This window comes from Pseudophryne corroboree, chromosome 1 (assembly GCF_028390025.1).
Source record: "Pseudophryne corroboree isolate aPseCor3 chromosome 1, aPseCor3.hap2, whole genome shotgun sequence".
In the NCBI taxonomy this organism is placed as follows: Eukaryota; Metazoa; Chordata; class Amphibia; order Anura; family Myobatrachidae; genus Pseudophryne; species Pseudophryne corroboree.
Window position 1 is genome coordinate 841,706,329 of NC_086444.1, and position 16,917 is coordinate 841,723,245.

Genomic DNA, 16,917 nt, shown 5'->3' on the forward strand with positions numbered 1-16,917 from the left:
CAAGTCTTGCATATGGCATACTGAAAACAATCACTGCTTGTGTTTACATTCTATTATTAACTCATACATAGGGGGGAATTCAAATGTTATAGCCCACGATCTCTCGTCTAAAGTGATGGGGGCGATATACAACTGATGTCCCCTATCACACTGATCACTCTAAACTAATGGGTGCGATTGGGAAAAGTGCAGTTTCGGCACCTAAACAAATCACTTTTCACACATTTCAGCTTACCACCCCGGGGAGTGTGAGCTGAAATGTAGACACCAGCAGCCGATCGCGCCCAAACCGAGCTACATAAGATTTTATTTCTGCCCATAATGCGAATAAAAGCTGATCCTTAACCACTTAACTGATGATTTATTTTGCAAAAAAACGCTGCGAAATTGTCGTTTCTTTTTTATGAGTGAATTAGGTGAAGTACATGAATTTAACCCTATCCCAAATGAGTTTAGTTAAAAAAAAGAAAAAATATGTTTTTTTTTTTTTTTTCTTCCCCCAAACATCGATCCGGAACATCGAGACCATCGGAACATCGCGACCATCGCGGCTTTCATTTTGAAAGCCGGAACAGCCTCAAGGTGTGCAGGGGGGGGGGGGGGGTCTGGGGGCAGCCAGGGAGGGTTTACTTACACTCCCCAGCGGCTGCCATTGTCTGCAACCACTGGAGGGGGGAGATCTTGCCGTGCTGACCGATCAGCAGTGATCGTCAGCACAGCAGACACAGGGGGAGAGTGCAGGGAGGCAGAGGGACCTTCCGGTCCCTCTGACAGCAGCAGCGGAGGGAAGTTTCTCTTCCCTGCCGCTGCTAATTCTCCCTATCTGACTGGTCGCATCCTGTGCGACCACGTCAGATAGAGTACTTGCAGACATGGTCGCATCTGATGCGACCATGCCAGGCAAGTGGTTAAAATACAATATTAAAACCCAAATGCTTTTATTCAAATTGTACCTTTTACAATGGAATCGGATCTTGAGGGGAGAGTGACACAGCATTCAGGAGGGGAGCCGACACTGAGGCAGGTGACATACGTCCTGATATGCCGCAGCTTATAAGGGCTAATAGGACAGCCCCGGGCGATATCATTACCCGCGGAAATGTACCACGGGTAATTGGATATCCCCCTAGATGTTTTGATCAAAATATGAACAAAATCCCCATGCTTTTATTTGCAAGATACACACAGATTTGCAGTACGTTATTGTTAGTGCCAATAGCAAAAGGTTTTCTGTTTTGGATAAAAAGTAGTTATCTGAATAGATTCATAATACAGTTTTATAAATAGTATTTTTAAAAATCCTTCTGTAATTGAAATGAAAAATACATTTAGTTGTACATAATTCACTCTAAAACACTGTAAAAATCGTTCACTGTAAAAAGTGAAAAATGGCCAAATTTGGTCTGTTTTCTCTGCTTACACGTAGGTTCAATAGCTTGTGACTAAATATCGCAGTGCGTTTACCTCTCTGTGTACCTGTGAGGAAATTAGATTGCACAATCCACTAGAGCAGGGATTAATGCCAATAAATACAAATTATGTAATTGTCCAGTAATGTGTAATATGCTAGTGCTATAAAAATGATAATAATAAAATTATTTAATTTATTTAAACCTTAATTTATACAATACACATTAAGGTTTAATTAATTATCACTGAGGAAGAACATCACATGCACTGTATCTTAGTGGAATTGTACTTGTGTAAAACACAAGACAAGAATTCTGAAAAAAAATGCTAGGCTTCTGCTATAATATACAGTAGAGTGGTCCACCAATTATGCAATTTCCTCTACAAATATAATTATTGCATGATTATATTCTACATACATTTTTTTCTACAAGAGGTCATAAAATGTATTACATTCTTTAGTAAATAAAAAAAAGTAAAACATTTTCTAACCTGTACAATATGCATTGCATTTATTAATCTGTAAGAAGACCCCTTTAAGCACAATCTACACATTTCAAACCAAATCTACATATTGTGATGAATTGGGAAATAAATATATATATATATAACCTGTTAGATGAATTAACAAGTGTCTTTAAGGTGCTCGGGTTACGGATCAGCTTGTCCAACATACTGACAATCTCTTCAAACTTGGGCCTACTGTTCCGATCTTTCTGCCAACAATCCAGCATGAGCTGATAAAGAGCAGCCGGGCAATCCATGGGACTTGGCAACCGGTAACCTTCCTCAACAGCTTTAATTACCTAACAAAGACAAATATAATTTTTGTATTCATATTTTACATAACACGTGAATTGTTTCAGCCAAACTAAGAATTCCTATTTGTTTAAGCTACTGCAAAATGGCTTGTTACATTGTCAAATATTTACATAAACAGACAAAGGCATATTTATTTTAAAGCCTCAATCATTGTGGCGGAAAATATGGATGTTGAAAGCCAGCAAGGAGTTCGTAAGCACCACACAACTGTATTGTTTGGATACGTTAGGGCAGAGTTCCCTAAACTCCGCAATTATAGTCCAGATTTTATATCTATCCATGCTTGAGCACATGTGACATAATTAGTGATTCTGTCAATTTGATTTGACCATCTGGACTCATGGATAGCTTTATAATCTGCACTGTAATGGAGGTATTTGGGAAACTCTGCATTATGAAACTCTAAAGTCTTTGTAGTTTACAAGTTTTCATTTCAAACAAAGCACATTGATTACATGAGTTGATATCTAGTCATTTTGTAATTTCATTACCTTCAATACAAGACATGTAAAACAAGTGTATTTCCATATTTCCAAATATAAATTAGATTACATGGTATTGGCATCCATAGTCCAAATATAAGTATTATGTGGTAATACTGTCAGGACATTTTATATATAATCATCTTACTTGTGAATTAAATTTGTACTAAAGCTCATATATAAGAACTTGTATTATATCTGAGAAAATAGTACAGTAAGTTCTGATGTTACTACTACAGTGTTCATTAGGACAACTCCTGTACTATAAGAAACAATACACACTTTACTGTAGAGTATAACAAATATTAGAAGCCTGCTTTGATTTTGATAACCGGCATATAGTTTATATATATTATCAACTTTTATTTATAAGGTGCCACAAAGTGTACCCAGCTCTGTACAGAGTTCACATTACCAAACATTAACATCAATCTAATATCTCAAAGACGGATATTAAAGTAGCAAATATATTTGTTGGAAAATTTATTAGCACATCAGAACAGACTGTTTATTAGGGATGTAGTTACGATCACGGCGGTCAGCAAACTGATGCCGGGATCCCAGCCGCCAGCATGCCGGCAGGGGAACGAGGGCTATTCCCACTCTTGGGTGTCCACGACACCCATAGAGTGGGAATAGAACCTGTGGCGAGCATAGCGAGCCCACAACAGGCTTCATTGCGCTCGCCCCCCCTGTCAGCATTCTGGCGGCTGGGATCCCGGCCACCGGTTAAGCATACCAAACGCATTTATTAATATTCTTGTGCACCTAACAGGAATGAGTAGAACTGGCTCATTGCTCTTAATATCTATGTGGTTAGACCAACCCTTACATTTTGTATAACTTAGCGCTCGGTTACAAATTAAAATAGTTGTCACTACCTAAGTGAAAAGTGGCCACCGTTAACAATAGCTAGTAACTCTGAAACATATGGTGCTTTCAGACCATTTCCACTATATAACTTCTCACAGTGTTAGAGTCCATATACATGTTCCAGTGTCCTAGACTTAACACCCCATATGAATCAGTTCATCATTCTGTTGATAAGTTTTGTCTTCATAAGAATTTTTTCAAGTTATATTTTTTCTCTCAGTAAGTGAGCCACTGTATTATTTATCTACAATACATATGCAACTAAAATAAAAACATATTCACATCAAACAATAACAAACAAAAGACAATCTTTTTATATTTAGAACAAGTCATAATAAGAGATGAAAACAATTTCGATATAAAGGCCAATACGCCGTGGTAATTTACTGGCGCGAGACGTGTCTTATCGGGGATTTTGTTTCACTTGCATCAGTCAGGCAAAACCAAATCCCCATAAACAGCTGTTTCTACAGAAAACACATAGGTTTCACTGAACTTGTGCGTTTTCGGGAGGAAAGCTATTTTTTTATGGGCGATCCAAATTGGATAGCCTGTAAAAAAAATATCGAAATATTGGAACAAAATGCGAAAAACTGAAATATTGCGCACCCACTGTTTTTTCACCTCTAATTGGATACCCCCCAAACTCTCTCCAAAACTCAGTGAAAGCGGACTGCAGGAGTTTAAAGTAACCCTGATGCTCTGTCACCATCTCAGGCAATCTCTAATTATTCTCCATAGAAATATGTTACCAATGATTATTCTCACATTCTCCTTCTATTCACACCCTCTCCTAATACAGTCATATTTATCTCTAATTTCACAATTATCAATAAAGTATTTCATTTAACACAGATGCTAGTTGCAGGTGGTATATTTCTCTAGCATCTGTAAGTGATATTGAGGGAATCTAGTACGATGGGGTATAGACGGGGTCCAAAGGAGCCAGTGCACTTTAAATTTCTTCCACTGGGTGTGCTGGCTCCTCCTCTCTATGCCTCCTCCCACAGGCAGTTTAGAAAAAAAGTGCCCTCAGGAGAGGATGCACATCTCTGAGCTCCAGAGAGTTTTCTTCAATTTCTTTTTTTTGTTTGTTATTTTCGGTATGCTGTCTGGGCAACAGCATACCTGCACCATGGGAGTTAGGGGGGTGGTGGCGGTCAACGGCCTTACAAGGGGCAGAGCTGATTCCCCGCTGCAGGACCACCGTCCTGAGGAGTTGTTGTTCAGCGGGGCACTGCGCCTTGGCTGTAACAGCCGCAGCACGCCGTACACCCCTAACGCTGCCTGAAGGTGACATTGGTGGTGAGTACAAACTGGGGGCCCCGCTAGGAGTGTCCCACGGTTCAAAGTGCGGCTGACCATGGGCGCGGAGTGCAGGACTCTCCCAGGGGGGTCCCGCTAAGATCCCCCATGTGGAACTGGCACAAAAATGCTTTACTAGCACATGTGAGGTTTTGAGCTACAAAGGAGACTTTGCCAGTATAATATATTAGTGTAACTCCGGCACCATTGAAGGGGGTGGAGCTACATCAGAGTGGGACCTGAGGCATTTTGGTGCCTTCCTTTGCTTACTGCAGCCACAGACAGCACACACAGCACTTCCTGATTCCTCAGCCATGCTGGATATCTGGTACAGGGTGTAGCAAAGGGGGAGTGCCACTTGTGTACACTATCTGGATCCTATTTAGGACAGAAATTGTTAGTGTTTACTGTATTATAGTGAACTGACAGCCTCACTTCGGCTGTGCAGCTCAGGGTGTGCTGGTGTCCTCTCTCTCTGTGTCTCCTCTCACATACAGTAGGGCAGGCTTGCAATATCACTGTGTGTGTATGTGTATGTGTGTGTGTGTGTGTGTGTGTGTGTGTGTATGTGTGTGTGTGTGTGTGTGTTGTGCTTACTGTGAAACATGGGTAAACACAAACTGTACAGTGTATGTCACAGCAGATTCTCTCCATTATCTACCGATTCTGTTTCATGTGAACAATGCAGTCAATCTTCACAAATCAGTGAAGGGGCTAGGGGAGAGGGTCCAGAGCCCCACTGGTTAGGGTCTCTTAAAACTATGATGTCAGATATGTCATCCCAGCTCACTGCTAATGTGCAGAAGACTCAGCTACTACAACAAGCTGTTGCACAGCCCCCCCTCTCTCATGCAGATCCACAGAAACGTGGGCTACCTGCTCTACTTCCTGATACAGATGAGGATATACAGGAGGATGGGGATGACCTGGATCCTGTTAGTGGGGATCCTGATTCTGCTCAGGGTATTGAACCCCTAATTCTGGTTATACGGGACATGTTAAAGCTCCCTCTAGAGGATGCTGCGTCACAGCAGTCGTTTTTCTTTGTACAAAACAAGCCTAATGTCACTGTCCCTGACTCTACAGAGTTAGATGACCTATTCAAACAGGCCTGGAGAAATCCAGACAAAAAATAGGATTTTAATACCTACCGTAAAATCCTTTTCTCTTAGTCAATAGAGGATGCTGGGGACTCCAAAAGGACCATGGGGTATAGACGGGATCCGCTGGAGACATGGGCACTTTAAGACTTTAAATGGGTGTGAACTGGCTCCTCCCTCTATGCCCCTCCTCCAGACCTCAGTTATAGGAACTGTGCCCAGGGAGACGGACATTTCGAGGAAAAGGATCTTTGTTAACCAAGGGTGAGATACATACCAGCTCACACCACAACACACCGTACAACATGGCATTTAACTAAAACCAGTAAACAGCATGAACCAAAAAATCAGCAACAGGCTGATCGAAACCAAAAACACAACCTTTGTGTAACAAAAGCAATAACTATGAACAAGTATTGCAGATAGAGTCCGCACTGGGACGGGCGCCCAGCATCCTCTACAGACTAAGAGAAAAGGATTTACTGGTAGGTATAAAAATCCAATTTTATCCTTCGTCCTAGAGGATGCTGGGGACTCCAAAAGGACAATGGGGTTTAAACCAAAGCTCCAGACCGAGCGGGAGAGTGAGGATGACTTCGCAGCACCGATTGAGCAAACATGAGGTCCTCATCAGCCAGGGTATCAAACTTGCAAAAGTGTTTGAACCCGACCAAGTAGCTGCTCGGTAAAGTTGTAGCGCTGAGACTCCCTTCCTGGTAGAATGGGCCTTCACTGATTTCGGTAACGGCAATCCAGCCGTAGAATGAGCATGCTGAATCGCATTACAGATCCAGCATGCAATAGTCTGCTTAGAAGCAGGAACCCCAATCTTGTTGGAAGCATACAGGACAAACAGAGCATCCGTTTTCCTAATACGAGCCGTTCTGGCTACATAAATTTTCAAAGCTCTGACCACATCGAGAGACTTTGAATCAGCCAAGGCTTCAGTAGCCACAGGTACCACAATAGGTTGGTTCATGTGAAACGAAGAAACCACCTTTGGTAGAAATTGTTGACGAGTTCTCAACTCTGCTCTATCCTCATGGAAAATCAAATAGGGGCTTTTGTGAGACAAAGCCGTCAATTCCGACACCCGCCTTGCGGATGCCAAGGCCAATAGTATGACCACTTTCCAAGTGAGAAATTTCAACTCAACCGTCTGTAAAGGTTCAAACCAATGTGACATAAGGAACTGTAACACCATGTTAAGGTCCCATGGTGCCACTGGGGGCACAAACGGAGGTTGGATGTGCAGCACACCTTTCACAAAAGTCTGTACTTCTGGAAGCGAGGCCAATTCCCTTTGAAAGAAAATTGGTAAAGCCGAAATCTGCACTTTAATGGAGCCTAACTTCAGGCCCGCATCCACACCTACTTGTAAAAAATGGAGAAACCGACCCAGCTGAAATTCTTCCGTAGGAGCCTTCTTGGATTCACACCAAGACACATATTTTCTCCAAATATGGTGGTAATGCTTCGCCGTTACCTCCTTTCTAGCTTTCAGTAGAGTGGGGATGACCTCACCGGGAATACCCTTTCGCGCTAGGATTTTGCGTTCAACCACCACGCTGTCGAACGCAACCGCGGTAAGTCTTGGAACATGCACGGCCCCTGCTGTAACAGATCCTCTCTTAGAGGAAGAGGCCAGGGATCTCCTATGAGTAATTCCTGAAGATCCGTATACCAGGCCCTCCGTGGCGAATCTGGAACAACGAGTATCGCCTGAACTCCTGTTCTTCTTATGATCCTTATCAACTTTGGGATGAGTGGAAGTGGAGGGAACACATAGACCGACTGAAACACCCACGGTGTCACAAGTGCGTCCACTGCTATCGCTTGAGGGTCCCTCGACCTGGAACAATACGTCTGAAGCTTCTTGTTGAGGCGAGACGCGATCATGTCTATTTGAGGAAGTCCCCAACGACTCGTCACTTCTGCAAAGACCTCTTGATGAAGACCCCACTCTCTTGGATGGAGATCGTGTCTGCTGAGGAAGTCTGCTTCCCAGTTGTCCACGCCTGGAATGAAGACCGCTGACAGAGCGCTTGCATGTTTTTCCGCCCAGCGAAGAATCCTTGTGGCCTCCGCCATCGCCGCTCTGCTCCTTGTTCCGCCTTGGCGGTTTATGTGCGCCACCGCTGTTATGTTGTCCGACTGAATCGGGATGGGTAAGCCGCAAAGCAGATGTTCCGCTTGTACAAGGCTGTTGTAATTGGCCCTTAATTCCAGAATGTTTATGTGTAGACAAGTTTCTTGGCTTGACCATTTTCCCTGGAAATTTCCCCCCTGTGTGACTGCTCCCCAGCCTCGGAGACTTGCATCCGTGGTCACCAGGATCCAATCCTGGATCCCGAACCTGCGTCCCTCTAGAAGGTGAGAACTTTGGAGCCACCCCAGGAGAGAAATCCTGACCCTGGGAGACAGGCTTATCTTCCGGTGCATGTGTAGGTGAGACCCGGACCACTTGTCCAACAGGTCCCACTGAAAAACCCTGTCATGGAACCTGCCAAACAGGATGGCCTCGTAGGCCACCACCATCTTCCCCAGCAACCGAGTGCATTGATGAATCGACACTCTTGCCGGTTTCAGAATCCCCTTGACCATGTTATGTATTTCCAGAGCTTTATCCATCGGGAGAAATATTCTCTGCAGTTTCGTGTCCAGCACCATGCCGGAATCAACTGTGACTTTGGCAAATTTAGGAGCCAACCATGTTGTTGAAGAACTGTCAGGGAGAGCGCAACGTTTTTTAATAACTGCTTCTTTGATCTCGCCTTTATCAGGAGATTGTCTAAGTACGGGATAATTGTGACACCCTGCTTGCGCAGGAGCACCATCATTTCCGCCATTACCTTGGTGAAAATCCTCGAGGCCGTGGAAAGACCAAACGGCAACGTCTGAAATTGGTAATGACAATCCTGAACCGCAAACCTCAGGTAAGCCTGATGTGGAGGATATATGGGGACATGTAGGTAAGCATCCTTTATGTCGACTGACACCATAAAATCCCCCCTTCAAAACTGGAAATCACTGCTTGGAGAGATTCCATCTTGAATTTGAATCTTTTCAAATATAGATTGAGGGATTTTAAATTCAGAATCGGTCTGACCGAGCCATCCGGCTTCGGGACCACGAACAGGCTTGAATAAAACCCCTCTCCCCGATGTGATGGGGGTACCGCGACAATGACTTGTTGTTGACACAGCTTTTGTATTGCAGCGCACCCCACTTCCCTTTCCAGAAGAGAAGCTGGCAAGGCCGATTTGAAAAATCTGTGGGTGGGCACGTCTTGAAACTCCAGTTTGTATCCTTGGGCCACAATTTCCAGCACCCAAGGATCCAGGCCTGAGTGAGCCCAGACCCGACTTGAAGACGTGCCCCCACTGGTGTGGACTCCCGCAATGGAGCCCCAGCGTCATGCGGTGGACTTGGCAGAAGCCTGGGTGGACTTCTTCTCCTGGGAGCTTGCCACAGCCGGTGATCTTTTTCCTCTTCCCTTACCTCTAGCAGCAAGGAAGGAGGACCCTCGTCATTTTTTGAATTTATTAGATCGAAAGGACTGCATCTGATACTGAGGCATTTTCTTTTGCTGTGGAGGGACAAAATGTAGAAAAGACGACTTACCCGCGGTAGCTGTAGATACCAGGTCCGCGAGGCCCTCACCAAACAAAACACCACCTTTATACGGCAGAGCCTCCATAGCCCTCTTAGAGTCAGCATCCCCATTCCACTGATGAGTCCATAATGCTCTCCTAGCCGAGATTGCCATGGCATTGGCCCTTGATCCCAAGAGGCCAATATCTCTCGCAGCCTCCCTTAGATAAACTGCAGCATCCCTGATATGACCCAGGGTCAAAAGAACGCTATCCCTATCCTGGGTGTCCAAGTCAGATGATAAGTTATCTGCCCACTTCTCAATTGCACTACTCACCCATGCTGATGCCACTGCAGGTCTGAGCAGTGTAGCCGTAGTGACATAAATAGATTTCAAAGTAGTTTCCTGCTTACGATCTGCAGGATCTTTTAGGGCCGCCGTGTCAGGGGACGGAAGCGCCACCTTTTTGGACAGCCGTGCTAGAGCCTTGTCCACTTTTGGGGTCGACTCCCACCTTTTCCTATCCTCAGAGGGAAACGGGTATGCCATAATAATTTTCTTGGGAATCAGCAACTTTTTGTCAGGAACTTTCCAAGCCTTTTCAAAAAGAATGTTCAGTTCATGAGAGGGAGGAAACGTTACAGGAGCTTTCTTTCCCTTAAACATACAGACCCTTGTCTCAGGAACAGCATGGTCTTCTGAGATATGCAACACTTCTTTTATTGCCACAATCATGTACTGAATGCTCTTAGCCAGTTTAGGATTCAACCTGGCATCACCATAGTCGACACTGGAATCTGAATCTGTGTCGGTATCAGTGTCTGCTATTTGGGTAAACGGCTGTTTCTGTGACCCTGAGGGAGCCTGCGTTTGGGATAAAGCATCTTCCATGGATTGTCTACATGTTTGGTTTTGAGCCTCAGATTTATCCAATCTCTCATTTAATGAAGCCACATTTGCATTCAAGGCACACAACATATTTACCCAATCAGCAGTCGGCGGTGCCGACAGATTAACTCCCTCACACTGTTCTGTCTCTACTCCAGCCTCCTCCTGGGAAGAGCCTTCAGCCTCAGACATGTCGACACACTCGTACCGACACCACTATCACACTGGGCTATAGGGGACAGATCCACAATAAGGCCTATTAGAGAAACACAGAGGGAGTTTGCCAGCTCACACCCAGTGCCTATCCCAGTCTGAAAGCACATACATGTATATATATATAATGCCCCCGACCTGACAGTGCTTTTAATGATAATAATCAACACCAATTTTGCTGTGCCCCCCCCCCCCCCCCCCGTTTAGCACCCTGTTACTTGTCACAGACGTGCAGGAGGTCAGGGCCAGCGTCTCATGCAGCTTCACTGTGGAGATAAAATGGTGCTGATTAGAGCTGGGAGGACCAAGCCCCGCCCCCGTAATGGCGCGCTTATGTCCTGCTATTTTTTTATACTGGCAGGGGTAGTATACAGTGCCTATGCACTGTATGTACTTTTGCCAGGCTTATTGCTGCCCAGGGCGCCCCCCCCCCCTGCACCCTGCACCCAAGTAGTGCTGTTGGTGTGTGGGAGCAATGGCGCGCAGCGCGTCCGCTGCGCGGTACCTCCGTGACTGATGTCTTCTGCCGCCTTCACTGAAGTCTTCTTTGCTTCAGTTACTCACCCGGCTTCTCTCTTCTAGCTCTGTGAGGGGGGCGGCGGCGCGGCTCCGGGAACGAGCAGCTAGGCTATACCAAGTGATCAGACCCACTGGAGCTTATGGTGTCCAGTAGCCTAAGAAGCAGAGCCTTTAACTCACAGAAGTAGGTCTGCTTCTCTCCCCTCAGTCCCATGTAGCAGGGAGCCTGTTGCCAGCAGTGCTCCCTGAAAATAATAAACCTAACAGAAAGTCTTTTCTAAAGAAACTCTGTAGAGCTCCCCTAGTGTGTGTCCAGTCTCTCTGGGCACAGAATCTAACTGAGGTCTGGAGGAGGGGCATAGAGGGAGGAGCCAGTTCACACCCATTTAAAGTCTTAAAGTGCCCATGTCTCCTGCGGATCCCGTCTATACCCCATGGTCCTTTTGGAGTACCCAGCATCCTCTAGGACGAAGGAGAAAATTCCAAAAGTTTTTACACACTTTTCCATTTGCTCCTGGAGGTCGAAAATTTTGGGAGGAACCACCTGGGGTGGATGTATCAGTCTCTCGCCTGTCTAAAAAGGCGGTGCTGCCTGCCTCGGGCTCCTTTACCATGAAGGATCCTGGGGATATAAAGACAGAGACTACCCTAAAGTCTATATACACAGCAGCCGGTATATCCCAAAGGACGGTCATTGCGGGTTGCTGGATGACCCACGCCATTCATTTTTGGGCCACTCAAATTCAGGGGGGCATCTCAGGGGATATGCCCTTAGTTACTATGGTAACCCTCCTAAAACACATTCAGGACACTACACGTGTCCTTTGTGATTCACTCAAGGAGATGGGGAACATTAATGCTCGGACTTCTGCCATAGCAGTGTCGGCGCGCAGGGCAATGTGGTTGCGTCAGTGAGTTGAGGATGCAGAATTCAAACAGTGTGGAATCCCTCCCCTTTTCTGGGGAATTACTCTTTGGGGTTGAATTGGATACCTGGATTTCCAAAGTTATGGCTGGGAAATCCACGTTTCTTCCCTCTGGGACCCCGCCGGTGAGACACTCCTATCCGAGGCCGTCTGTCCAGTCCTTTCGGTCTCACAGATTTCGATCTAAGGCCAGAGGTGCCTCCAATGCAGCTAGAGGCACCAGAGGTAAGAATAGCTCTCAGGAACAGCCCACCGGTTTTGCTTCCACTAAGGCCACAGCATGATGGCAGTGGCGTACATCAATCGACAAGGAGGGACAGAAAGCAGAGCCTGCATTAAAGATACTCCTCTGGGCAGAAAGAAAGGCAAGAACAATGTCCGCAATCTTCATTCCGGGTGTAGACAACTGGAAGGCGGACTTCCTGAGTAGTCACGATCTCCACCCGGGGGAGTGGGGGCTCCACCATCTGGTGTTTCAGCAGATCATCGACAGGTGGGGTTGCCCACAAATAGACATGATGGCTTTTCATCTCAGCAAGAAACTTCCCTGGTACTGCTCTCGGACCAGGGACCCTCAGGCGAGGGCAGTGGATGCACCGGCGTCGCCTTGGCCTTACCGGCTGGTCTACCTGTTTTCTCCGATTCCATTGCTCCCAAGGGTGCTAAAGCGAATCAGGAATCAAAGAGTCCAGGCAATTCTGATTGCCCCGGATTGGCCTAGGAGGGCGTGGTACGCGGATCTTCTGGACATGTCCGTCGAAGACCCTTGGCCTCTACCACTAAGAAGCGATCTTCTTCAACAAGGACCGTTCATCTACCTGGACGTACGGCGACTTCGTTTGATGGCATGGAGGTTGAGCGGAACATCCTAGCTCACAAAGGCCTTTCCAAGAAGGTTATTGCTGCCATGATTCAGAAAACCTGTGACGTAAAAACACCATCATCATATCTGGAGGAGATATGTCTCTTGGTGCAAGGAACGCACACATCCACCTGCTGAGTTTCACTTGGGACGTTTCTTACGTTTCCTGCAGGCTGGTGTGGATAAGGGCTTACGTCTGGGTTACATTAAGGTCCAGATTTTAGCCCTCTCCATTTTCTTCCAGAAGAAATTGGCAGTGTTGCCAGAAGTTCAGACCTTCTTGCAAGGGGTACTCCACATCCAACCTCCTTTTGTGCCGCCTATGGCACCCTGGGATTTGGATCTAGTGTTGGATTTTCTACAGTCCTCCTTGTTTGAACCTCTGATGACGGTAGAAGACAAGTACCTCACTTGGAAGACGGTGATGTTACTGGCCCTGGCTTCTGCTCGACGCATCTCAGAATTGGGGGCCTTGTCGTGTAAAAGTCCTTACTTGGTCTTTTCTGAGGATAGAGCAGAGCTCCGGACCAGGCAGCAGTTCCTGCTGAAGGTTGTCTCTGCATTTCACTTGAATCTGCCTCTTGTGATTCCGTCTAGTTTTTGCACTTCTGCTCCTCCGGAAGCATTGGATGCTGTGCTAGCCTTGAAGAGCTATGTCAAGAGAATGGCACGGATCAGAATGATGGATTCTTTGTGCTCTATGATGTACATAAAAAGGGTTGTCTTGCTTCACAGCAGTCCATTGCTCATTGGATTAGGCTTTCTATTCATCAGGCCTATGTGTTGGCAGACGTACCTGTTCCTAAGTCTCTGAAGGTCCACTCTATGAGATCAGTGGGCTATTCTTGGGTGGCTGCCCGTGGACTCCTGGCCTTGAAACTATGCAGAGCAGCTACCAGGTTGGGGAAGACCACTTTTGTGAAGTTCTACATGTTTGATACCCAGGCCAAAGAGAATACCCAGTTTGGACAGGCGGTGCTGCAGCAGTCTCCACATGTTCCCACCCGTTCTGGAAGTTTTGGGACATCCCCATTGTACTATATTCCCCCAATATCCCTTATGGATGCTAGAGAAAATAGGATTTTAATTACCTACTGGTAAATCCTTTTCTCGTAGTCCATAAGGGATATTGGGCGCCGCCTCAGTGCGTTGACTTTTCTGCAGGTTCTCTGTTGTGTGGTTACCTGTTCAGCTGTTGCTGTTGTTGTTACCAGCCGTTGATGGTTGTTCTATGTTAGTGGTATGCAAATCTCACCACTCTTTGTTATCGTATTCCTTCTCTCATATATGTCCTTTCTCCTTCGGGCACGTTTTTACCTATAACTGCCTGTGGGAGGGGGCATAGAGGGGAGGAGCCAGCACACCCAGTTGAAGAAATTTAAAGTGCACTGGCTCCTTTGGACCCTGTCTATACCCCATCGTACTAGATTACCCCAATATCCCTAATGGACTACGAGAAAAGGATTGATCGGTAGGTAATTAAAATCCTATTTTCATTTAGGTGCATTTTCATACTAATTACAATGCCATCGTTACTTAAGATAACCTGTCTGTCTGGCGAAGACCTGTAGTGTCCCCTTTGTCGCCAGCATCCTGCCGGCAGTGGGCTACTGACTTATGTTCAACGGCCATTTGCACATAGGTATTGCACTTCAGAAAGACTATGCTGGGTCCCTATTGCCGGCAATGGGGACTGTGCGGCTAATGCAATCTATAGCATTAGAGTCAAAAGTAGTGGTAAGTTTACCGCTATTTGCTAAATACTGTACAGAACAGATATTATAACCTCTTTAGCAAATGCTGAAAGGGATATGACTTGTTCTTAAATACAACACATTTTTTTAACCTGATATATACAGTATATACAGTATCTCTAATCATATTTTAAGAGATAGCCTTATCCCAGTAGTTGTGCTAGAACACATTAGAATAGAAATATTGCAACTGATCAATATATCAATAGATCACATCCATTTGATCAATGTAATAATCTGTGGTCTTTAACCTTAACTTCTATTTAAGAAAGCCTTGAGCAAGTACTACATATTGAGAACGGGTTCCTAAAGGGCACCAGGGCCGAAACTAGGATTTTCATTACCAGTCGGTAATTTGCCACCGTTTCCCCCCCCCCCCCCCCCCAAAAAAAAAACCCCAAAAAAACTGGAAACAAACAAAGCTTGTTGGACTAAAATAATGATATTATCGAAAATGTAGAACAAAAAGAGGATACTATTGGACAATATTCCCCTATGCACCCAAAATGCCCTAAGCGTCACATGCCCCCCCCCCAGCAGCATGTTCCACTACATGCCCACTGTGTGTCCCCATACATTGCACTATATCACTGCACTACATCCCCATATCCACTGCACAACAACACTATACTACATCCCCTACATGCTGAACTACTTTACTACACTACAACGTGTCCTCTCATTGGTGTGTAGGCAGCAGCTTGTTATAGGTTGGTGCTGGGCAGGCAGCCGGGATCATAGCCTGTTTAAAAACACAGCACCAACAGCTCACCTCTATAGCTTGCACGGTGCACTGCACGCTAGTCGCAGCACTGCACGGCAAAGAAGAGAGTTTAAGACACTAGCTGGCATAGGAGAGATCCCAGGTACTTAAGCTCACCCGCACAGCGTCAGAGCCAGCTGTGGGCAGACAGGTGGGTCAGAGACACTGCCCCGGGAGCTGTCTACTGTCTTACGGGAGCAGCACAGCACTGCTGGTTAAAAAAACAAAAACCCTGTTCCCCTGTAACTCCTTGGCACCCCCTCGAATCCTGCACCCAGGGGGCGCATGCACCCTTAGCCCCCCTCTAGTTGCTCAGAGAATGTCTACATTTCTGTACACATATACAAACATGCTAACATTAGCTTACCAGTACAGTTTTTTTTTTTTTTTTTTTAGAATCTGTCCGGAAAGTGAAACACACAGGAGAATCCCATGCAAGCTTGGGGAGAACACTACACAGCTTAGCAAAACAGAGGTTACATTTCTCACATTTTAGAACAAGCCCATGATAACAAAAGGCTTGGTCTACAACCCCATTTATATTTTGGTTAGTCCATCCAAGTTCCACATACAAACAGTATTCCATGGCTGTACACAGCAAATAAACTGCTATCAACCTGCTCTGCACATCCCACACTATTTATAGAGTTGTTTGCTTCTCCAGTGATATCTGGCAGTTAATCAGAGGTTACTAAAATGTTTTTATACACCTTTTATATAACAACTATTTTTTAGCAAACCATTTGGACACCACATAGTAACTCCATCATACCCCCCAGAGTATGGCACTCAGCACTGAGGAAGAGATTTCAGGCTTCTGCAACTATAGACGGTCAAGCTGCTAGCTTGGGAATGGGATACGTGCATTCATGGTAGTACAGTACAGTAGATGGACCACAATGTATGTATTACACTTGTCCTATGTAGCATGAATTTCCCAAACATCCCAGTCAGTTCATCTAGCTCTACATAAGCACAGTAATATAACTATAGAAGTGTCTTGGAAAAATCACACTGATGTGCTTACAGAGGATGATACTTAGTAAATAGAGGGAACAACTTAGGACCTTATCCAGTAAGAGTAACAGATTCTGCTTTTTAGCAGAATTTGCTACTCTTGCAATCGCATGCTGGGGGCCACCCATCACAGTGCAATGCTGCCCAGCATGCTACCCGCCGCCCACCAACTGCGATCACGTTCTAATTGCGATCGCACTGCAATTAGAGCGTGGTTGCAGAAACTATGGATGCCTCCTGCCAACGCAGCCTGGCTGCGATGGCAGGAGTCCTGTCACCATTTTTTTCGATCGCAGCTGCTGCAACATAGACACGCCCCCAGTTCCCCAGCAACACCCCTAAAACACTCCGTCACCACCCCACAAATGCTTCTGCCTGTCAAACAAGC

At 45.6% G+C, this 16,917-nt stretch overlaps 1 protein-coding gene across 5 annotated transcripts in view; it reads right to left on the reverse strand.

Moving 5' to 3' along the window:
• The window catches only part of EPHA5 (EPH receptor A5), a 438,408-nt gene that overhangs the window by 3,749 nt on the left and 417,742 nt on the right, over positions 1–16,917 (reverse strand). For all 5 annotated transcript variants that reach the window (XM_063919908.1, XM_063919911.1, XM_063919909.1 and 2 more), the window contains one exon: positions 2,023–2,216. In XM_063919908.1, coding sequence (XP_063775978.1) covers positions 2,023–2,216 — 194 coding nt within the window. The remainder of the gene's footprint in view (positions 1–2,022; positions 2,217–16,917) is intronic.